The sequence below is a fragment of the Saccostrea cucullata genome, unplaced genomic scaffold (assembly GCF_032062105.1).
Source record: "Saccostrea cucullata isolate Sc308-1 unplaced genomic scaffold, CSIRO_AGI_Scuc_v1 ctg753, whole genome shotgun sequence".
NCBI classification, from domain to species: domain Eukaryota; kingdom Metazoa; phylum Mollusca; class Bivalvia; order Ostreida; family Ostreidae; genus Saccostrea; species Saccostrea cuccullata.
This window is the reverse complement of record NW_026934507.1, coordinates 521,833-546,228: the sequence shown is the minus strand read 5'-3', so window position 1 is coordinate 546,228 and position 24,396 is coordinate 521,833. Positions and strand designations below refer to the sequence as shown.

General features: G+C 33.2%; 2 protein-coding genes across 2 annotated transcripts in view; one reads left to right on the top strand and one right to left on the bottom strand.

The window, feature by feature from the left end:
- The window catches only part of LOC134240907 (complement C1q tumor necrosis factor-related protein 3-like), a 33,188-nt gene extending 17,365 nt beyond the window's left edge, over positions 1-15,823 (top strand). Inside the window, exon 3 of the mRNA XM_062723012.1 lies at positions 15,392-15,823. Within this exon, the coding sequence (XP_062578996.1) occupies positions 15,392-15,780 (389 nt within the window). The 3' untranslated portion in view covers positions 15,781-15,823. The remainder of the gene's footprint in view (positions 1-15,391) is intronic.
- On the bottom strand, positions 1,668-6,177 carry LOC134240929 (uncharacterized). Its single transcript, XM_062723043.1, has 3 exons — positions 6,136-6,177; positions 5,667-5,940; positions 1,668-2,303 (listed from the first exon to the last, which is right to left on the bottom strand). The coding sequence occupies exons 2-3, from the start codon at positions 5,935-5,937 to the stop codon at positions 1,711-1,713; spliced, it is 864 nt and encodes a 287-aa protein (XP_062579027.1). The 5' UTR covers positions 5,938-5,940; positions 6,136-6,177; the 3' UTR covers positions 1,668-1,710.
- Positions 15,824-24,396: the final 8,573 nt, after the last annotated feature.

Here is a 24,396-nt window from a genome sequence, read left to right as displayed (position 1 = left end):
TCACCAGTAAAGTCCATTTTAAATTCCATCTGTTGTGAAAAAGTAAACTTCGGGAACAAAAACAATATCATCATTCCAAATATGTAAATTTTATAATGTCCTAAAGCTTTTTGTTAAAGTATAAATCAACGCTTCAAGTGCTTTTAAAGACGACTTGCTTTCATAAAACTTAAGACTAGTATTAACCATTAGATGATGTATAGCTCTTTTTATTCATCATTTGTACATACCCAGCACACCTCTGAAGTGAAGATACATTCCTGTTTGGAGTATGTATTAACTGCATATGTATGAATGTTATATGCCAATTTTCCATCGCCTACAGGATTAAAATTGTTTTAAATAAACAGTTCCCTATAGAGAAAATATTATTTCGAAATTCCTATACTAACAATAACTGTTTAATAAAGGTTGATAATCAAAACTTCAAAATTTCCTTATGCAAACACCCCATAAATGTACCTGATAGAAACTGGAAGAATAACACAAATTGTATTGGCGGAACTGTCATGGCTTTATATTAAAAATCAACATTCACATTTAACATGCAACTGGCATGTTCATACAAATCAACATTCACATTTAACATGCAACTGGCATGTTCATAACCTATGCGCCGATCTTACAACTGGTAAGCTTTTGGCAGCATAGCATTCACAAATATCAAACAAACCATATCATAGCTGGGGGACCTGGAGAAAACAGTATCCCTCAGCAAATGGTTACTTGTCAAAATTGCGCAAACACTAACAGTCAGTATTATCACGTTTAAACAGCAAAGTCCATAGCCTTCTTCATCAGTATGGACGCCATGACGATTTCTGAAATTGTCCCATTCACACAGCAAAGTCCATAGCAATCTTCGTCAGCATAAAAGCCATTACGATTTCTGAAATTGAAAGAAAACACACCGCAGAAAACGGGAACCAAAATAATTCATGAACTACATTTAAAATATTCAAACCAACCATAAAATTTAAGGGAGGGAAGGGAGGGGATTTTTCCGTCTGCTCAAAAACAAGATGGAAGTTGAAAAGACCTGGCGCATGCTCATGAGTACTCATGTATTATTAATCTTAGAATCATAATGATAAAACCGTATAATTCCGGAAAACGGGTTACACTTTGTAGCTATTTATAATTTCACAATAGAAAGCAATATATACGTCATTCTCAATAACTTTATTTATCTTTTAGGGATAAATCTGATTATTTCGAAATTCCTATACTAACAATAACTGTTTAATAAAGGTTGATAATCAAAACTTCAAAATTTCCTTATGCAAACACCCCATAAATGTACCTGATAGAAACTGGAAGAATAACACAAATTGTATTGGCGGAACTGTCATGGCTTTATATTAAAAATCAACATTCACATTTAACATGCAACTGGCATGTTCATACAAATCAACATTCACATTTAACATGCAACTGGTGTTCATAACCTATGCGCCGATCTTACAACTGGTAAGCTTTTGGCAGCATAGCATTCACAAATATCAAACAAACCATATCATAGCTGGGGGACCTGGAGAAAACAGTATCCCTCAGCAAATGGTTACTTGTCAAAATTGCGCCAATCATAATGAAATCCAACCGCCATCATAGCGGCCGAATTTTGACCACAGTTAACATTCATCATTCACAAAACACATCACATCATATCATAAAGCCACAACAGTTCCTATTCCCAAAATTCATGCACAGTCACTTTGATGGATAAACAAAGTTATTACCAGAGCTGAATTGCCTAAGAGCAGCCTGCATTGTTGACAAGAAAATTTGATTACCTAAGGGAGATAAGTGAACTCCATCATTAAGAAAGAGTTTTCTTTGATCAATTCTGATATCAGGATACTTAATTGAAGCACCATTTGACCTTAAAACAAAGCTAGCAATAGAACTATTAATCCTAGATCTTGATTTCTCTGCAGAAACATTTGAAAATGAATGACGCCAATATACCCTGGGCAAAATATGTGACCAAACAATGCAAGTCAAAGGCATAACCAAACGCAACTTGTTGATAACAGTTTTCATAAATTTTTGTTGTCTTCTTAAAGGATTATTATGTTTGGCAATGTCATTACCACCTACATGAATAACAAGAAACCTTGGATGTGGCTTTGTAGAGTATAGGTCCGAAATAACCTCGTTGAATTTGGAAAAACTCAACCCTGGTAATCCCTTCCACAAAACTTTTACCCCAGTCAAAGAAAGGTCTGTGCCAAATTCTGGAGAATTCAATGCAAATTGTTCTGCTCTTTTAATAAGGGATGAACCCACAATCCAGATTGAATCTACAAGATTTAGAAACAATACATAAAGCAATCATAACAGTCTACATAATTATGAAAAACAGCACAAAATTATAACCCAACTCTAATTTTGATACCCAGATGACATCAATATGGTCATGTGTAACCATCATATTAATAGTATCATTTAAATCTAAAATGTAATCAATTCAGGTCTGAGATAAAGCTTGTATGCATCTGATACCCATCTTCCCTTTCTTTGAATTTCATGTTCAGATATGCCAGACAAATACATATGTGTAGCAGCCCCTATTCTAAAAGAGTGTGTTTTGAAAGTGTTTGTTTCAATACCTAAAAATCTTAATGCTTTGTGCAAAACACTTGAAAACTGGTATGTTGATAAGGGTGTACCATTGATATGACAAAATAAAGGGCCATCCTCTTGAGATCTGAATTGCAAGAAAGTTTCCAGTAATCTAAAACACACTGTAGACTCAACTGATTTGCTGATAGTAATAACTAAACCTTTTCCATTCTGATCGGTTTTCGAAAAACGCAACTTCAATTTGATATTTTCATTACTTAACTGTAAATCTGAAAGCTTAAGTACATTTTTTAAACTCTTTTTTGATGCTACTGCTATTTCGCTTATTCTAAAAAGACCAAAAAATGCAGTTGCAAATGTGGACCCAAATAATAAGTGCTCATACTTTGATTTTGTAACCATTGGCAAAACATCCAAAATTTTTAGCAAAAGCTGATATGTTACCGGGCTTCTGATGTCTTTTGAAGGCTTAGATCTTTTTAAACCTGTCAACATTTTTTGCACAATAAATGATTTGACTGGATTGTCTAGGCCATGTACTTGCAAACTGTGACTCAGAGCTGATAAATATACATTAGCCGTAGAATGAGAAAGATTTTTTGATGCTAGAAATGCTACAAAATTGATTATATGATCTACTGGGGGTGGCCAAAATGGAGGCAATTGAAACTGTAATCTGAAGTCATTAAAAACAACTATGGCTTTGTCATACGCAATTTTTGTGTTGTCAGAGAGGCTAGCTTCAATTAAATGATTGACATGTCCTTTAAAAGGTTCCAAAATGGAATAGGTACTTGGTAAAGATGGCAATCTGCCCATGGTGCCAACTTCCTGAATCTGGTCCACTGCAATCGAGAAACTGAATCTGCAATCTCATTTATACAACCTCTTACATGAACTGCTTTAAATTGAATATTAAACTTCAAAGAAAGCAATACTAATTCCTTCATCAAAATCATGACTCGTTTATTCTTAGATGTTTTACGATTCAAGATTTCAACCAAAGCTATATTGTCAACATGCAATATTAATTTCTTGTTTTGCAATTTGTCTGACCACAGGTAAAATCCTAAAACTATAGGAACAAACTCTAGAAAGGTTATGTCTTTTCTTATATCAACATTCCACTCCTGTGGCCAACAGAGATAGGACCAGGAAGTTCCAAAAACCACACCACAACCTATTGAGCCTGAGCTGTCTGAATAAAATTGCACACTTTTGTCAGATTCCCATTCCAATTCTGGAAAACTTGTAGTACCATTAAAATTATTAAGAAATGTTAACCACATTTGAAGATCACTATGTATTTCTTTGGAAAGCCGTACAAAATGATGTGGCTTAGTAACACCAGACATTAACCCATATAAACGACATGTGAATGCTCTACCTGCTGGTAAGGCCTTAGTAATAAAAGCTAATGAGCCAGCTAGAGACTGAAGCTGCTTTAATGATATCTTAGATTTCCCCTGAACTTCCAGTATTTCTTTTTGTAAAGATTCTACTTTATCCTTTGGAGTGAAAATTGTCTGATTAACTGAGTCTATACCTAAACCTAAGAACACTATGTATGTTGTTGGACCTTCAGTTTTTTCTTCTGAAACAGGAACACCTAACCCATTACAGATATTTTGAAATGAATCCATCAAAATTTTGCAATTGTTTGTACCATGAGCTCCAGCAAATAAAAAGTCATCCAAGTAATGAAGAACATTTTTCAAGTTGGTGTTATACTCTACCACCCATTGTAAAAAACTGGAAAATTTTTCAAATAAAGCACACGATATGGCACAACCCATCGGTAAACATTTGTCTATGTAATATTTATCAAGAAACTTAAAACCAAGAAGACTGAAGTCTTGGGGTCTAATTGGTAACAACCTGAATGCATTAGAAATATCCATTTTTCCTAATTGTGCATTTTTTCCTAGTTTTTGAACCATGCTAACAGCTTGATCAAAAGATGAATAATTAACTGAGCAAATTTCAGGATTAATGAAATCGTTAATACTGTTTCCATGAGGAGCAGATAAGTTGGTGATTAACCTCCAACCCCCCTGTTTTTTGGGTAACAGTCCTATTGGGCTGCAATGAAAATTTTTAAATGGTGGGGCATCAAATGGACCCATTATACGACCTAAGTCAATTTCTTTGTTCAGTTTAGCTAATAATTCATCTTTGTGCTCCAAGGCTGAAACCATATTTTTACAAGATACTGAACCCCTGGGACCCTCATAATTCAATGAGAAACCATATGTAAACCCATGTAAAAGTTGATTTGCCACTGTTTTATCTGGATAATCTTGTAACAAGTTGTTTAAAGTGGTAACATTGATTGGTGTAAAACCTAAATCCCAAAGGCATTGATCTTCATTGCCGAAATGGCCTTGAGAATCTAGATTGGGTCACATTAGGATTAATGTTTTGACGACCGACCATGTGCGAAGCCCCTTTTTGTGTATTTTGACTGGTTTGATTACTGTAACATTTGATAGAGGGGTGGTTTTGTCCGCACTTTAGACAAGAGTGTAAATATATACAATCTTTCTTAAGACATGAACCCTTCAAGTTGAAATCATAACAACGCCTGTGCTGATGCAAAGTAGAAGTGGGCTTGCGTTCAGCGACTGTTGCCTGACCCATGTAAATCAACCATAATTCTGCATCTATGTTTTCCCAACTGATCAAGCTATTTTTGGAGCGCCTAAGCCTAAATTGAATATCATAATCCCTCCACCCCAAAGTGGTAGACCGTGAAGCCCCTAGCCTTATAGAACTGATATACTTTAAAATGCCTTGAACATGCTGAGGAAACTTTTTTAAATAGATGGCAGCATAAATCAAAAAGGAATCAGTCCATTCTGAAATATTGACAATTTTCCTATCCTTTGATTTGTTCTTGATTTTAATTTCACCATCCTCAAACACAAGCAGTTGCTGAATTTCAGCAGCTGGATCTAAATGCAATAACTTAGCAAGATCTATATACTCATTATTCCAGATTTTTTCTTGTGTTGTCAAGGGTATGTTAGCCCCAAGATCTGCTGTAATACTAACAAGGGGATTAACAGGTATACATGTACCTGGCTGATAAGCAACATTTGTCGTTGCTGGAGCCGTAGTTGTCTGTTGCAGCTGAGGCAGTGTGCTATCCATGGAATTGACCTCGGATGAGACTTGAAGGCCACTGGAATTAGCCGATAAATCTTGGCTACCACTTCCGGCATGCTGGATAAGTGCAGGCTCTCGTGTTGGTTGCACCGAAGGCCCCGTTGTACTTGCAGGGGGTCTGACATAAGGCGATTTTGTCTTGGATCTCCGCGATGTCCTCGCTCTTAACAATCCAGTGCTCATTTTCTTGCAAATAATTAATACACCGTCAGAGATTTGTTTACTACTAGTTGTTAATATTTAAATGTGCATTATATTCAATCAAGTATCGAAAATAAAATGCTCTTATTTTACAATACTACTTTTTGAAAATTAGTCAATAAATTCTAAACAAATTCATTAAATATGAATTAATATGCTTGCATTAAGCTATTTACATACATAAATTCCTTTGATTAATACAATACAATGTCGATGATACTGGATTTGAAAAGACCTGGCGCATGCTCATGAGTACTCATGTATTACAAGTAGAGCTTTTCAAAAAAGCTTACCGTCTTTAGCAACAATTTTAAAATTTCAGTTGTATTTCTAAATTAGCTTTTTAGATTCTCAGCAATGACAAGATGGAAGTTGAAAAGACCTGGCGCATGCTCATGAGTACTCATGTATTATTAATCTTAGAATCATAATGATAAAACCGTATAATTCCGGAAAACGGGTTACAATTTGTATCTATTTATAATTTCACAATAGAAAGCAATATATACGTCATTCTCAATAACTTTATTTATCTTTTAGGGATAAATCTGATTATTAAAATTATTGCTAAAGTTTTATATTTCCTTATAATGATAGATTTAAATGGAATTTGATATATACTTTCTGTTACTGGTTTGAGGTCAAGTCTGCTAGCATCAATGAAAACCTACCTGGAAACTTGGCCCAAGTTGGTTATATGGAAAAGTAGTTCGTATTTGAAAAGGAAAGCAAGACTGATATACAAAAAAAAAAACTATTAGCAAACCAATTACTATGAAAGGAAAGTAGTGTCTTCAGTAAAAGTCTCTGATTCTTTGTTTAAGAGGCAGTCCACCGAAAAACCAGGCAGTATTGTATTAATAGGCGGCACATCAAATGTGAGGAATATTTGATATTTTATTAAAATCAATATCAATGTTGTCCAAATCGAATAATGTAATTGAAGATTTGTTTGAAAATTGCTTATTTAGTAAAATGTCCTTGTGTTTTGTGTTTTTGAATTCCCCTATATAAACCATTGAATATAGGTCAGAAACAAAGAACTGTAATTTCTAATACATTTTTATCAAGACTATGATTCACACTTAATTAAATCTAGAAATATCTCATCTTTTTGTTTAAAAAATAAAATCGGTGGGAAAACACTTTTGATAGTAGTTTTCTGGCAAAATATACAGACGTTTTAATGAAATTTTGCGAAGCAAGAGTTATCTCCCGTGGCCTCTGTAAATCTGCTAAACACTTTTGTATCGGAATCCTAGTGAAATATATAGAATCGATACACTAAAAAAATCATTTAACAAAAAATAACTAATTCATTTTCAAAATATAGTTCAGTTTCGCCTCCAAACGTAAACTTTAGATTAGAATTGGCTCTATCATTCAGGTTGAATCCACGTTTTCATTGATGTATCAGTGACGTCATATACCTGACTAATATTGCGTCACAATGAAATAGTTGCAAGTTTTCCAGAGAAGTTTCATGCATGAGTTTGTAAATTCTTTGCGTAAAAGTGTAAAGAAAAAGATGTAAAAAAAAAAAATAATAATTTCTCTTTTTGTGTTTAATTACTCTTCGGAGTGCATTATTCTAAATGTTTTAATATTTTTATATCAAAATGCATTTTATACACGGGCAGCTTCTCAGCTATAGATGTATTAAAGCGAGTCCGTTTTGATAAGTAATTTTAAATATGTCTGAGAACTAATTTTCTAAAACTGATTTACTGGGACATGTGTAGGTGTTTATAATGAACATTTCTTATAAAATTGGGATATGAAGTCAGAAGAGATTTTATTTACTTCTGATTATCCAGGAATCAATAATGAATGTTTTAGATTTACGCAACATTTAATTCAACGAAGTTTAGATGTTTACTTCCTGGTATATGTAAAAACTTATATATATTTATCTATGCAGTCATATTAAAATAAACAACCCGCGGTACGATTAAAAATGAAAAAGAAAAAATTGAATAATATATATTTATTGAGTTAAATTGATTCTTAACTCCCTAATATAATTTGGCACTAAAACGAGAGATGGTTTAGTGAAACATTCCGGGTTCTTAAAATTTTATTTATTTGTTTTTTTTTAATATAATTTGGTGATTGAAACAATCACACCCTCACAATTGATATGGAGTTAAACCATGTGACTATGTTGGCCAATTTTAAAATGTTTTCAAGTTCATGAAACCAGTTTTTAAAAAAATAATGATGTCATGATGCCCCCCCCCCCTGCTTTTTGCTTGCGATTTATGGGGCTTTTATATAATGACACTATATATGAAAGAACTCATTTTCTTATTTATATAAAATTAAATTTTGTAAAAAAGGAAAATATAGGGGGAAAGGCTTTACAGATGACAGGTAAAAGAAAAATAAAACTTATTAAAAGATTAAGTCGAGACTGTACACATAAAAAAAAAACATTTTCTGCATTTCAGGCAAGTTTAATTTCGCCACTGAATTTAACTAAGATTATATCAAAAAAAAAAAAAAAAAATTTACTTGGAAATAAGATAAATAATGAAGCTAGAAAGTTGTCTGCTCTCAGTTGTTGCATAATGCAGGTACAAATACTTTTTTTTTAAATACCGAGTATCAAGAAATCAAACAGATGTTGTACATTTAGTCTTCATGTACGTAAAAGACATTAGTAAATTAAATTATACATTTAAATCTATGGATACACTTATTTAAAAACAGTTGACTGACTGAAAAGAAATAAAAGACAAGCATATTCTTCTGATAAATTAAAATGAAGGGCCAAATTTAGGAAATATTTCTAAATTTACGGTAAAACCGATCCCGATTGAATTAAACCGATCCCGATCGAAAATGATGCAACATTAATAAATCTATCAAAGTAAAGACACCTGCCACCTATAAGACATGTAAAAAAAAATAAATCAAGTAATTTTTTAATCATACATGTATTACAACAAAAGAGCCAAATTTAACATTACAATTATAGTTTTTTCTTCTTTATATAATTCCGGTCGGGATCGGTTTCATTTGGGAAAATTATAAAAAATAGGTAAATTTGACTCCTTTTATTTCTTTCAATATACCTGTTCCTACTGATTTTATTAAGTGACTCAAAAGTTTGTACTTTGTATTCATGAAAACATGAGAAAAAACTTCTCTCCTTGTAATGTATTGGGTTTTATAACGTAATGAAAAATGGATAGTGAATTCAAAAAGTCATTTGCTAAACTCAAATTTGGACCATATAATTTTTTCTAAAAGAATGTAAATTGAGGTCTTATTCATTAATAAAATTAAAGATAAGAGTCTATGCTATAAATAATATTCATCAACACATCCAGCTTTTGAGTATCTGTTACATATAAAACAAAATAAAAACCTAGTAATTTTTTTACCCTCATGTTGACCTTTTTGCACTTAAAATTAAGCATTTACTAAAAATAGGACTAGAGGAGCACTAAAAATTTTTTTGATGTTGTCATGTGTAAACACTTGCTTTAATAAGTCTATATGCAAAAAATAATTAAATCCATGACATGCGATGTGCCACCCATTGCCTGGTTTTTCGGTGGACTGCCTCTTAATTTGATTATAATGTTGTTATTTACCGACCTCTGATATTTGTATTAATTTAGATCAGAATCTATTCAAAATTTTCTACTTGAAAAGAAGTTTCTTCCAATTGCCTTCGACACAACATTTTGGTACTAGTTCATCGATCAAATTAAAAATTCTATCAAATAACAATATTCATCCCTAAGTTATATAATCATAAAAAATGATATATTTCTATTAGTTTTAAATGTAAGAATAAAAAGAGCCTAGTGTATGTATTTCATCATTGCATAATTTACTAGAAAAAGGCTTTATTGGCAAGCTGTCGAAAGAAACATTATAATACCAACAGTTGAATTTAATTGTTCGCTTTTGGGCTTATTGTATTGCCTTTTGTGTCTTCATCCTTGCAGCTTATGGATCTTTTAGACGAATGTTTATCAAATGAAATTGCAGGGAAATTAACATCATGGTTACACATCTCATGTTTCATCTTCACCAACATCATATTCAAAACTCTTCTATCAAGATACATAAAGGCGTCTCCATCTGAATGAAAAATTCTCGCGAGGGACGTTAAATTACATGCAATCAAAAATCTATCAGAATAATTATAAATAATAAACTTAAAAGATCTTAGTTGTGTTTGTCATATCCTTGTACTTAATATTCATCTGATGTTCATACTCTTTTAATTAACTTAACCTTTGCTTTTTAAATAGAGGACATTCAATATTTTGTGGTAGAATATGGAATTTATTTCACGAGTAGGATAGGATTTTTTTACTTTTCACGAGTGCGAAATAAATTCCATATTCAACTACAAAACATTGAATTTTCTGTACTTTTTTATTACATTTTCTTTGATTTTCTGCTTTCCTCTGTCTTTTTCTAAAAAGCCATTGGCTACTAGACGTCGAAATTGAGCGGTTGAGACGTCATAGCTAAGTGTTGTGAAATTGAAAACGTTCTAAGCAAGGATTTCAACAAGATATTTGGGTGATATTTGGCAGTTTTATTCTGTGTCAGATTGGGTTATTTATTTTCTAACGGACCAAGGAGTATTTTTTACAACATTCTTGTTATTGGAAGGAAAATCGAGTTTTACAGCACTATTGATTTTTGTCATACTGTGAAAGGATATCATTTTGCTATCCTTTCACACTGTGACAGAATATCATTTTTTATTCAATAAATAATTTACAGTATTTCACTGTTAAAAATGTAATAATAGTGATTATACGATTTTTAACCACATCGTAACTACTTTTATCATTTCAATTTAACACATACGAATATTCTGACTTTTGGATTGTTTTAAATTTTGAACTTTATAGGTTTACAGATGTGATATAGATATTGCAACACCTGATAAAATATATAGGTGGATATTTTTTTTAACATAAAGAAGCTTTGCAACTGATGAGATAAATGTTTGACAGGACAAATTCCTTAGTATTTTGTAGCTGTGGCCTGAAAGACGGGTGTTAAACCTGTCTGCGTCAGGGCTGTGCTTACAGATAAGACGTCTCCTGTAACGATCACCTAATAAAATAATTTTCAAATAGAAGTGTCTCACTTCCATTCTCAGTGACCATATAGTGTAGGACGTCGCTGAATCGAAGGTAAGTGTATCACGTAAGTATATCATTAAAATGTAATTCGAGTAGATTTTAGTCATTACATACATGTCTATGTAATATATTTCAGATCAAATTGTGTACATGTTGTAACTCTGCAATTTTTAACGTTGTTGAAAATAAGAAAAAAAAATGTAAGTAAAGCAAAATATTCTTTTATTTTAGAAATGTTATACATGATCAAAATTATGCTGCATGAAAAAATATGCATTCATTGTTAATTCGTGCTATCTGGACGAATAATTAATAGGCCTAGCTGTGACGATCAACAACATGCGTTTTTTCAATACACATACAACATAACTAATCATACACCGAACCCGACCCGAATTCCGAACCTGTTCCAAATATAGTAAATAGCATTTCGTCAACATCCCCTTTTCTTTAGAAAATTTGTCAGAATTTCATCAAAACATCAAATTTCATAAACAAGATAGACTTCCATCACTATATGATATAGTGTCTCTAAAGTCAAAGTAATGGCGAATTCTCTGTGGCGTTTCATGTTTCTGCTCTGGCCACCCGTTCATCACGGTTTCCTTGAGAATTTGCATTTCCTCGTCAATCTCTGTTGCTTCTTTTATTTCACTAAGGCGAGCATCAGGAATGTCACATGGTTCGTCACTCTTCAATGCCATGATTCTTAGTCTCTCACTGAAATTACCCTCCTCACTCTTCAGATATGCGCGACTTAATGTATCTGCGATTGTAAGGTTAGTTCCCTTGACATAGACAAAATCAAAATCGTACCGGTTCCATCTCATCATGATGTGCTGTAGTCGCTTCGGTGCCATTGCAAGAGGTTTCTTCAGGATGGCCTCTAATGGTTTATGGTCATTCTGTATCGTCACATTACGGCCATATGTATACTGGTCAAAACGTTCCAGACCATATAACACAGATAACGCTTCTTTCTCGATCTGCGCCCAGTTTCTCTCGGACACCGTCAGTGATCTAGATGCATACTCCACTGGTCTACCGTCTTGAAGGAGAACTGCACCAATGCCGTCTTTACTACTGTCCATTTGTACTACTACCTCCTTTCCAGGGTCAAAGTAAGCTAGTACAGGAGTTTCTGTCAGCATCTTCTTGATCCTCTGAAATGCTGCTTCACAGTCTTTAGACCAATGCCATGCCTTATCTTTGCGAGTGAGTTCTCTGAGCGGCTCCATTATGGTAGAAAGGTCTGGAAGGAACTTCGCCATGTACTGAACCATGCCACACAGTCTCTTAATTCCTGAAACATCAGTAGGAGGTTGCATGTCATTAATGGCTTTTACTTTCTTGTCATCAATTTTCACTCCATCTCTGGAAATAACATGTCCATGAAATGAGATTTCTTTGAGTCCAATCTCTTGTTTTTCTTTATTCAAGATGATGTGTCTCTCCTCACATCTCTCCAACACTTTTCTCAACTTTAAAGCATGGTCTTGCTCAGCTTCTACATCGTTTTCTCCACAGCCCGCTATTATGATATCGTCCACCACACTGAAAACACCTGTCATGTTTCCAAACACCTCATCCAGTTTCCTCTGGAATATTTCACTTGATACCTTTAGTCCGAAAGGTAGTCTTGCCCATCTATACCTTCCAAAAGGAGTTATCATTGTCGTTAATCTGCTGGATTCCTCGTCCAACTTAACATGCCAGAAAGCCTCCTTGACATCAAGTTTTGTGAAGGTTCTGGCTTTGCTGAGCTGCGGTAGAATGTCATCAAGAACAGGTAAGCGATAATGTTCTCTCATCAATGCTGTGTTGAGTGCTTGCGGGTCAATACACAGTCTTAGCTTGCCGTTGGCTTTACGAGCAATAGCCATCTGGCTGACCCATGGAGTAGGCTCTGTAATCGGAATAAGTACTCCTCTATCTTCAAGCTTCTGAAGTTCATCTCGTACCAAACTCTGGAGTGCGATAGGGATCTTCCTGCAGGGAAGAGCTTTGGGTTTCACATTTGGGTCGACATGTAGATGCGCTGTCCCCAAATCACCTAAATCACTGCTTGACACGCTGGCTATGAATTTCTCGTTATTTATTGTAATCAACTTCAATTTCTGCACCGCCTCAAGTCCAAGTAAACACGTGTAATGATTTGGAACAACAATGAATCTGAGTTGGTGCTTCTCATGTGTACGTGGATTGACGACTGTCAGATCTGCCTCACCAAGTGGTTTCATGTTTGTCTTATTCCACATGTTCAAGCGGATTTTGGTAGGTTTGCATTGCTCCTTGAGGACAAAACGCTGAGAAATTGTGTTCACATCTGCGGCACTATCAAGCTGAAATCTAATGTCACACTCATTGATACGCATTATTGCAGTCACTTCTTTGCCACCAGAACTAACAGCTTTCAACCATTGGTCCTCGTTGAATTCTTCTTCCTGACTGACTGAGTGTATCTTCTTACACTTTGCTTTGAAGTGATTCCTTCCACTACACTGTTCACAATATTTTCCCCATGCTGGACACTTTTGTTTCCCTGGTTCGTGTTTGTATCCACAGAATTCGCAGTCTTTTTTTCTTATACTGAATTTGTTTAGTCTTTGGAATTTCCTTCTTTTTCTCGGTTTTCTGTTTACTGTGCATGTACTTGTCAGATTTCTGTAGTTTGTTTACTTTCAGAGTGGTTTCACGTAGCTCCTTTACCTGTCTGTTTGATTGTTCATACGCCCTACACACTTGTATAGTTCTGTCGAGTGTGAGTTTGTCCTCTCTGAGTAGAAGTTCCTGTAATTTTCCAGTAACCGTGAACACTATTTTGTCTCTCATCATTCTGTCAGGTTCTTTGAAATTGCAAGATGCTGCACGGGTCTTCAGATCTGTGAGAAAACTATCAAATGGATCTTGGTATGGGAGCTTCCAAAATCTGTGTGATTCAAGTACTTCATTTGATCTTGGGTTACAATAAGATTGTAATTTCTGAAACAGTTTATCAGGGTCATTTTTGTCATTACCATTGTCCCACTTGAATTGGTCATAAATTTCTACCACGTGGGGGCCTCCACAACTGAGTATTATGGCTACCTGCACTTCTTTGGCCTTCTCTGTGCCACCGGAAGCTGCGAGATACACCTCGACTTGTCTTTTCCATTTCTTAAAATTTTCTGACACATTTCCTGTTGTTAATTCTAACTCAGGCGGTAATCGAAAAGGACAGTTATATACCTGCACTGGGGGTTGGTTCTGCTTCGCCCATGTTTCATATATGAAAATGGCGGGAGCACGTGGATGCACAAAAAGTCAAACTTTACTCGTACAAATATCAGTTTGTAATGTTCAAAGTCACCTAAAATATGCCGATATGGAGCGTTGAGACGTTTTCAGAGTCCACACATCGCTGCCACCATGTTAATTCGTGCTATCTGGACGAATAATTGATAGGCCTAGCTGTGACGATCAACAACATGCGTTTTTTCAATACACATACAACATAACTAATCATACACCGAACCCGACCCGAATTCCGAACTCGTTCCAAATATAGTAAATAGCATTTCATCAACATTCATCGAAAAGACTAGAGCTGTCCGGAAGTTAAATTTCAGAATCATACAATATTAGAGCTTGCAACAGAAATGTTAAAAATGATTTAAAGGATTTAAAGGTTGGTATGTCAAGAGTATAACATGGTTTTATTAATGTTCCATTATAATGATTATGTATCGTTTTGCATAATTTGTATTTGAAGGACCTTAAAAGGCATATTGATATGCATGGCTTTGCTATTGCCGTTCGAAGTTTTTGCAAAAGTAGACGCTAGGGATTTCATTAAAGAAATCAAAAGCTATAAAGCTGTATGTAAAGAGTTGGGACTTCTAGACGAAAATCATCAGCAAAGGAAAAAGAAAGGTAAATAAGTTTTATTATGATCGTATTGCTCTTAAATTTAATCCTTTTGTATCTACCATCTTGATTGCACCATTATTATTGCTCCCACGAATTTTGATTTTTCCACAGTATCTGAATTATTGGAAAAAATATATATTGTGAAATCGATTTTTTGGCGGTGGAGGGGTTATTTTCATTAATTTTGATATATAAAGAGACAAATGTATTCGTGTTCACCACGGAAAGTAAAACTTCAGTATTATATCTTCTCAATAATTCTTTATACATGAAATCAAATCACCACTCAAAATCCAAATTTTCTTAAATCACAAAAATTTGACCCAAAAATAAGATTTTACAGTAGTATCTCATTAGTAATAATTCACAAAATACACACTTTAATAAACGAAATTTTCCCGTAGGTATCATCGCATTCCATGTACGTATAGAAAAATTCAAGCAAAATCTGGCTTTTAAAGCCGTTGTCATATTCGGGAAAGTAACCCTTAATTCAGGACAAGCTTACGACGGAAGTACGGAGAAATTCACGGCTCCAGTTGATGGTATCTACTCATTTACATGGACTATAGCCACAACTCACGGAAGGAGATTTAGCACAGCTATCGTCAGAAATGATGAAATTATTGGTTATAACCTTGTCAATGGTAAAGTGGGCAGTATCAACAGTGAAAGTGGTTCAGCAACAGCGATAATTAAAATGGCCAAGAACGACAAGGTGTGGATAAGAGTACAAGAACACGGAGAGTATGCCTACGCTCTCTGGTCGTCCTTCTCTGGCTTTCTGCTGTGAAAGAAACCTCATATTTTATCAATATGACAATAGAATAAAATAAAATTATAGACAATTTTATTTTCCTTCTTAGGTTTGTCAAAAGTAGATTAATTTTGTCAACAAAATAGAATGCACCTTTTGTGGGCTTATTCATGGTGATGAAAACGAGGTTTAATACATATTTTTTTTAAGCTATCGGGGCATTTATTTCATGATTACATCTGACCAGCAACTTCTCATCAAGCACTTTAATTTACCTGATCATTTTCTTTTGTTTTGTCAATGAAAGTTTGAACTCTAGATTACGGTAATTATCATATAATAGTCTATCATCCAGTTCATTTTTCTGCTGACAACAAGAAGAAAACTGAATAGGAAATCTGGCGTTTTTATAAGAAAGCAATGACAACGTTAAAAGTGTTGTTTCAAGTCCACAATTTCGCAATTTGAAAGTGATAGGACTTTTTAGCCATATACAGAGGTGTAAGCGTAGTCGCGGACATTGCTCTTTCAACAGACCATTTAAACACTATGTCTCTTGTTTCACTACAAACTTAAGCTAATAAAAGGCTTTTTATCTCAATTGATTTTAGAGCATGTTCTACGTACGAACAATTTCTAAAAAGAGGCACGCTACAGACAAATTAATATAATTTGTTAAAATAATTTCCTTAAAGTCAACATTTTTTTTCAGCATGTACAATTTATCGTTTAACCGAATGTTTACTGAAGTCTTCAGACCAACTTTACATAACTGAATGAATTTTGATAATGAGCAATGACATATGTTATTGGTTGAAAAGGAATGTCTGGACTGCCATGGTATCTGATTTCACCTTGGATGGTTATAGAGGTCTGTATTTGCTAAAATGCTCCCCATTTGTATTGATTCGATAGACTTTTGAGCATGATTAATGTTCATTTTCTCCACAAGTTCAAGAAAGTCAATAAAACTTACCACTTGTCCTCTTTGATGACAAACAGAGTAATCAACAATTAAATAAAAATACACAAAACAAGCATACTCAAAATAAACTTTGATATATATAATGTTATATAAGAACAATATAATACAGTAACTCAAAAATGCAAGTTCTGATCAGTGCTTTCTTTGAAAGTATTATACATATATTGTACGTAAGATCTCTCAATATCTGAAAAACTTTCTTCGGTAATTCTTTTTAGAAAGATAAAACTTACGCCGAGGAGTGGCTTCATATTTTAAACTTAAGGGAATAGTCAAAGAAAAATGACTATACAGCAATTTAATAGAAAGCAATGCAGTAATGTTGATCTATCAATAAAGTTTGAAAATAAAATCGGAATTGCCTGCACAAGACCTCAAAAAGACTTTTAAACAATTATCAATCATGATATTGCATGTCAGTAAAGTTTTATTTATATTTTATTTTTATAGATTATAAATATTGTATATTAAATAAAATTTGACTTTCTTCTTCGATAAACAGCGTCCTCAGTATCCCCTTGCTTGTCGTAAAAGGCGACTAAATGGGGCGGTCCTTCGGATGAGACCGTATAAACCGAGGCCCCGTGTCACAGCAGGTGTGGCACGATAAAGATCCCTCCCTGCTCAAAGGCCGTTAGTGCCGAGCATAGGCCTAAATTTGCAGCTCTTCACCGGCAATGGTGACGTCTCCATATCAATGAAATATTCTGGAGAGGGACGTTAAACAGTAATCAATCAATCAATCGATAAACAGCCGTGAAATAAGAAAAAAAGAACGTAAGGTGGTGTTTATGGTGGGTAGATCGAAGATACTCAAAATTTAAATTTTGCATAAATTCATCAATCAAACTTGATATAACTGTAGTAGTAGAAATAAGTTTACGTAAATATTAAGTGATTTAAAAAAAATAATGTACAAATCATTTCCGTTTATATTAGATCTTAGTCTCCACAGAATTTTCTAGAACGACCTCTTGCTTACAGACCATTAATGCCAGTACATTATAATTCAATTATTTAAAACTCTATTTTTCATTATTTCATCAAATAAACATGTACAAGATTTTTCATAATTTGTTTAGCAATATATAATTATATTTTTATTCAGGTAAATTTAAGCTGAACAAAAGTGAAGCTCCATCTCCTTAAACAAATCTCAGTTATTTGAGCGATTGTTTAAATCTTCTGAAAGGTAACTCAAATATTACTTTGTGTCTGTGATATTGTCCTATTGCTGCACTCACATCTTACAAAAAATGTTCCAATATAGATAAACATAAGCACACCAGCAATCGCTAAAAGGCAGATAATGCCAGTAGTTATTGAATTAGATTGTGCGCTGTTCAGTTGATTTTTGCTTCTCATATCTTCATCGTTGCAGCGTTTGGATGAATGTTTATTGAGTGAAAATGCTGAAATTAATAACGCTTTAGTAAAAATATGTTCAAATTTTTAGATTTAATTGTAGAATTATTAAATTCTAAAATGTTATTAAATTTCCTTTCTATATAAGTAAAATATTCTTGAGAGGGACGTTAAACAACAAACAAACTATCTATCATGATTGTTAAAATTCGTAAAATGAAATGATACCTTTTAAGATATTTGTGAAGTCAACGTGTTTGGTTCTCAACTGATGCTGCTCCTAGTTTATTAACTTTAAAATTTACTTTCTAAAACTGATTAACCATATAAATTCCACCATTCCCACCCAGTACAAACATTCCAGTTTTATGATTTTGAAACAAAGTGTCAGTTCCGAACTATATACGTTAATAGATGTCATATAGCCAAATAATATTGCGCATCCATTGGATTACATGTGTGAAATCTTTGATACACATTACATGTATTATTATTAATGTATTTACAAAGAATTGGGTTTCATTATTTTTTTTTCATTTTAGGTAAAAATTAATTAAACAATTCAAAATACGAACTGGAAATTATTTTTTAATTAAAATTTATATTATACCAAAAGAAAAGCATCGCAATTTACATTAACAGATTAAAAACGATACAAATAGAAAATGGAGACCGTCAAATATTGCAATGTAAAAGACAAAACCCGCTTTAACATTATGATTAATATCTCTTCATCTGTGTCAAAGCATATTTCAAGATTCTTAATTATAAGATCTCATCAAAGAAGCATGTTATTCACTTACCAGTGCAGAGAAGTTTTTAAGTTTAAGACCCTATTTTGCAATTTTCTTTTCGGATCTTTGTAGGAGAGTAACCTTACTAAATATTCCAACGATTAATTTTATACTTCCTGCGATCCAACACATAGTCACAGAAATCAAATTAATAAAGGAAACATAGACGTTGAGGAGACTTTAAACTTAACAATAATTAATAACACTCATCTTCATCAAAATTATCAAAAATGAGGATGGCTCTGCAATTCGTATATACCAGTCATAATACTTGTCTAGTGATTCGAGTGAATTTTGTTCTAATTATGTTATGAAGATTTTATTACTTATAAAACAAAATCTTTACCTTTCCTTGTACTTGAATGATGCCCGGTTGATGCCTCATTTTCTGTTTTAACGAGTGTTTGTGTATTGTGGGTGGACATGGTGTATTCAGCTAAAAAGAAACGATTCCTATTTCAAATGTTCGATATTCAAGTTGAGACAACAACACTTGATACGGACAAAAATTTGATATTTTCTAAAATAGAAAGAAACTGATTAAAGCTTTATAACTTATTCTGATGAGTGATTATTTGAGCGATACTCTAACCTCACAATGTATCGTTGCTGTAAAAGCATTAAAATAATCACATTAGAGAGAATACCTTCATTACGCATTTCACAACCGTAAGCATGATGACAATCGTTATTGCTACAGTTGCAGAGTAACTAACACTCTCTTCCAAACGATGGTGGTACACATTGTTTTGTACAATCTGGACCGTGGAATCCAACTTCACATACTATTTGAAAAAAAGTATGTAGGATTTTGTTTTTGATTTAACATAGAATTGTCAGGGGTCATAAATAATAAACAATATATGAGGGAAGACTTTTTATCATAATGTTTCAGAGAAATAAAGTGAATTCCTTTGCTACAATTTAATGACCAAAAAGTCGAAACACTGCATCAAAAGTCCGTATAGGACATGTAGTTCATTAGCTTGAAGACGCGATGGTTTGAAACCGATGAAGCGATGCAGCAATAGTGCAATGATTCGACAATATGAAGAGATATCACGATAATGCTGATGACATCATGTTTTCGCGCATTCCATCATCGTCATCTTGCGATCGCATTGTACATTCATCGTCATTGCAACATTGCCTTATCACATAGACTCTACTAGTATTCGATCCAAACTTCGATGGCATGATAATGCCATAGTGTATTACATATATAATTATGAATTATCTGAATTTCGTACAAAAAAGGAAAAAAAAATATAATCAAACCAAAGGCCAGTTATAAACAATTTTTAAAATAAAATAGTGTGTTTTCTGAAAAACAAAAACTAGCTTCAATTCTAGCTATGAGACAAAAAAAAACATATGTTAAATACACCATGAACTTACATGTGCAGGATTTCGTTTCTTGATTCCATTTATACGTGTATCCAGAACAGCATGTTAATCCATTTAGACTAAAATTGATTAAATTTAATTGAGTTTATGTTCTTTGCTTGTAATTAAGTGTAAAATAAATTTAATATAACCTTATTTACAATGGTATGTTTCTCTCGAATGTATTTAGAACCACAGGAGGTTAATTGGTCAAAATTTTGTATGTACCATAGATTACAGCTATAACGTACAAATACACATATAGATATATAATGCTATCTCTGAAAGTTTTCTTTTTCTCTTTCACATTAACGAAAAAATTCCTTTTTTAGGAGTAAACGAACATTTTTCAATTACATTTTCCGCTGTTTTAAGAGTTTAGTATGTAGAATTGTCAGTTAAAGGCCACAGACCTGATAATTTGTCGGAAAGGAAAACAAGTGCCAAGGTAAGGCGCTAAATGGAGTGGACCTAGCCTGCTCTGGATACATGTACGTGAATATAGGTATCGATTATAACCAATAAAACGTAAAGGTTTGCATCTTAGCGTCTGCAGCAGATAATTTGCTGTTTTGGATTCTTTCCTGACTTTTACTCTTGACGGGAATACTTGATAAATGAATATGTTCAATTTTCGATTGAGAAATTTCATATACTGTATAATTACTTTTTATTATTTTAAACAAAAAAAGAAAGATGCATATATCAAGAACTAGGAATGTATTTAAAATCATTTTCGATCGACAGCAGATTTTCATTTGACATACATGGAAATATATGTTTATCCCTCATAGAAGGAAATATAACGATGCATTAGTCTAATGAGAAAAAAATCATAAACAATTCTTCCGTGATATTGAACTTTAATAAAATTTAAACTAAAGTTTCCTAATGGAAATTTTATCTATTGAATATGCATGTATTTAATATTATTAAAATAATAGGAAATAAAAAAAATAAAGTATGGGAAAATGTATTAATGTGATAAATTAAAAAAAACCCAATGTCATGGCCTCAATGAGTGACAACATTTATATACTGACACGCAAAAGAAACGCAACACGCTACTTTAGGGGGAAATGATTATGTAAAGTAAAGAATTTTGTATCTTAAAATTATGAATATCTTCAATTTGGTAAACATAAATAATTTAACGGTTGAACAATTTCCATACCATAACCGGAAGTCAAGTTTGAGTCTGCTTAACAGAAATCAAAAATTGCATGTTTAACAAAACATTTTGCAATATTATGGAGTTTTAAGGGTTGTTTACTGTTCATCATAAGTAATGCAGCAATATTTCAAAAAATAAACTCTCCTGTCGTTTCCCGTAACGATGCTAAGGCTACATGAAAATGGCTTATGTACGCATTTCCATTGCTCTAGCTGGAAAATTTCAATGTAAAGGTGATGGAGACTTGCTGATGCGAAATTTCACTACATTACGCCTCAACGGGGTCTTACGTATCATATGCATATAGGACAGTCCTGTTCCGGAAGTCAAAGGGTGGCTACACTGCTCTTAGTTAGAGAAAATTCGACCTAACCATCTGAAAAACGGGCATTTAAAAATGCCAAAGAATAATTCCTTCGCTCAGATCTCGATATCAGTGAACCTATTGTATCGTAGAAATTAAGCTGCAATTGTTGGTTAGGGCAGTCTTGCACGTTGTACTTGAATGGCTGGGAGGGGGGTGTTTTAACAGTCATATTTTACTTAGTAAAGTTAACAGATAAACATTTAACAATTTCATCAAATCGCTGATGTTCTGAAAAGTGAGTTTAGCCTTACTGTATTCGCTTTTGAAAATCATAAGATAAAAAATCAAACATTTGTAGATTACTGTTTGTTGCGTTTCTTTTGCGTGTCAGTATATATAGTCTACGAAGACCAAGTCGGGAATTTTGATAGGCATGAATTGTTTTCTTCTTTAGTCGATCTGTTGTAATGTTCGTATGAAGCAGAAATTAGTTAAAATCCCTTACATGCAAAGAAGACGCTGTGGCTTTCAACTGAAAAAAATATACTTTTTAACAGTATTTTGCATGTAGCAATTAACAATTGTTACTTTCATGCACATGAGTATTCCAATTTAACTTGAAATTAAAGAAACCAGACAGAGTCTGCCACATTTGTTCCATACGCATGTATTTGTGAATATTACTGACTATATAAGGGCTAAATAACAGCTAAATTGTATGACAATGAAAATGAAATCTGCTTATCCATCATAACTATTCTATGCAGTAAATCTCCTCGATAAACTACGAGGGCTTTTCAGAAATTATTGAGACATTTTCTTTTACTCCATAAAGGACAATGATACACTATCTATCGACCAGGAGCAGCATCGCTACGTCGCTTTAATGTCGCTTTCGCATGTGAATCGATCTGGAAGCGTTTACTCTTTTCTGTGTTACCACATGTACATATATTATGGAATTGCTGTCCAATTTTTTGGTTTCGTGATGTGATCATGATCGATGGAAAACTTATTACGCAAGCCAATCGTACTCAAATTTTAACTTCAGTGCTACAGTTTAGAATTCTACGAGGGTTGTCCCAAAATTTCGTAGACTGAGCTCATATCTTTTAAAGAAATTAATGTATCTTTACAAAATTTTCAGGGTGGATAAAGCGTGTTTTTGACTGAACATTTACGAAGTTTTATCATATTTACTGGAAAACTTTTCGAGTAGTAACATTTAAACTGATGTCGTTCTCTAACACCCGGAGCAATCTGCAACGTCAAAAAATACAAATGTCAACAGTTCAAATTTTTGGAGAAAATATTTCAATTACCAGAATCAAATTCTAAAATTAAACGAAACGGTTATAGTTATAAATGTGAAATATCTTAATTACTACGATATGATCAAACATTAAAATATGTAAACAAAGTATATGCATGTACAGGTATGAAATAATAATAATTTGAAAACGCTACATTTCTACGGGCTTTTCGTCTGTTTTCTCGAAGGGAGTTGCACAATGCAACTCTTGCCCATTTCTTAGTCCCGTCTTTTATTTTAGCTACTGTTATTCACATATACATAGAGAAACCATTTTAATCATTTTAAATACTCAGGATGAGAAAAAGTTTCCTAGTCTACCAAACTGTTATGACTGGTACATTTTTGTAAGAGTGAATTCAGGATCAAAACACTTGATCATAGTCTAGTGCGCCGCCTGTGCCAACGCAGCCGCCATTTTTCAGAAAGTCGGATTTCAACCTCATGTATATAAAACGTTTTAAAAATTATATTTATCAGAGCATAAACACCAAATTTGGGGAAATGCAGTTAATAGAACAGTATTAAGAATTTTCATTTCCATGAAAAAATACGGGGTAGTAATTACTTTTCCGTAGGATTTTAAATATAATGTACCAAATTTTAATTGCAACTCTTGGGTATTGCGCCGCCTACCTACACCAGACAATGAAATGTGTCTTTTAAATTGGAATAATTTGTGTAGTTACTCCATATTTGTCCATAAATTTATTAGATAGTGTTGGTTTAATCTATATACGAAGTTTCATTAATGTATGACATAGGGTTTCTACAAAACAACGCTTGTCTACGGAATTTTGGGACAACCCTCGTATTCCTTTAACTTCCATTCTTTTCGGTGAAAATTGACTTACTTAGTGTAACTAATGTAATTTTACTATTTACTAAAGAATAGCGTTCAAAGAGTAAACAAGGATTCCCTACTGAGACAAAGAACGTTTCCCTTCTTGACTTGCTTTAATTTAATTTTAAAAAAGATGCGAAAATTGGAGATCATTTTCCAAAGTAGGATTTAGAGATTATTTTAAAAAATTAATAATTATGAGAAGCTTATATTTTCAACCCAAAGAGTATAGATCATGCAAGGGACGTAAAATATAGTGAAGCATTTGTACAAATTGTTTAAAATGAGTTTCTTCTCTTTTCATGTACATTTCTTTCTTATTTTTCTACAGCATTTTTAGTGGATAGCATGTGCATTTATTAAAGATTGATAATAACATGTCATCAAATTGTTCTGTAAAGTATGAATTTGACTAATTTAGTCAGCTGCATATCAAACTACTATATGTAATCCACAAACTGATTTCCTTAATGTTTAGTTACATA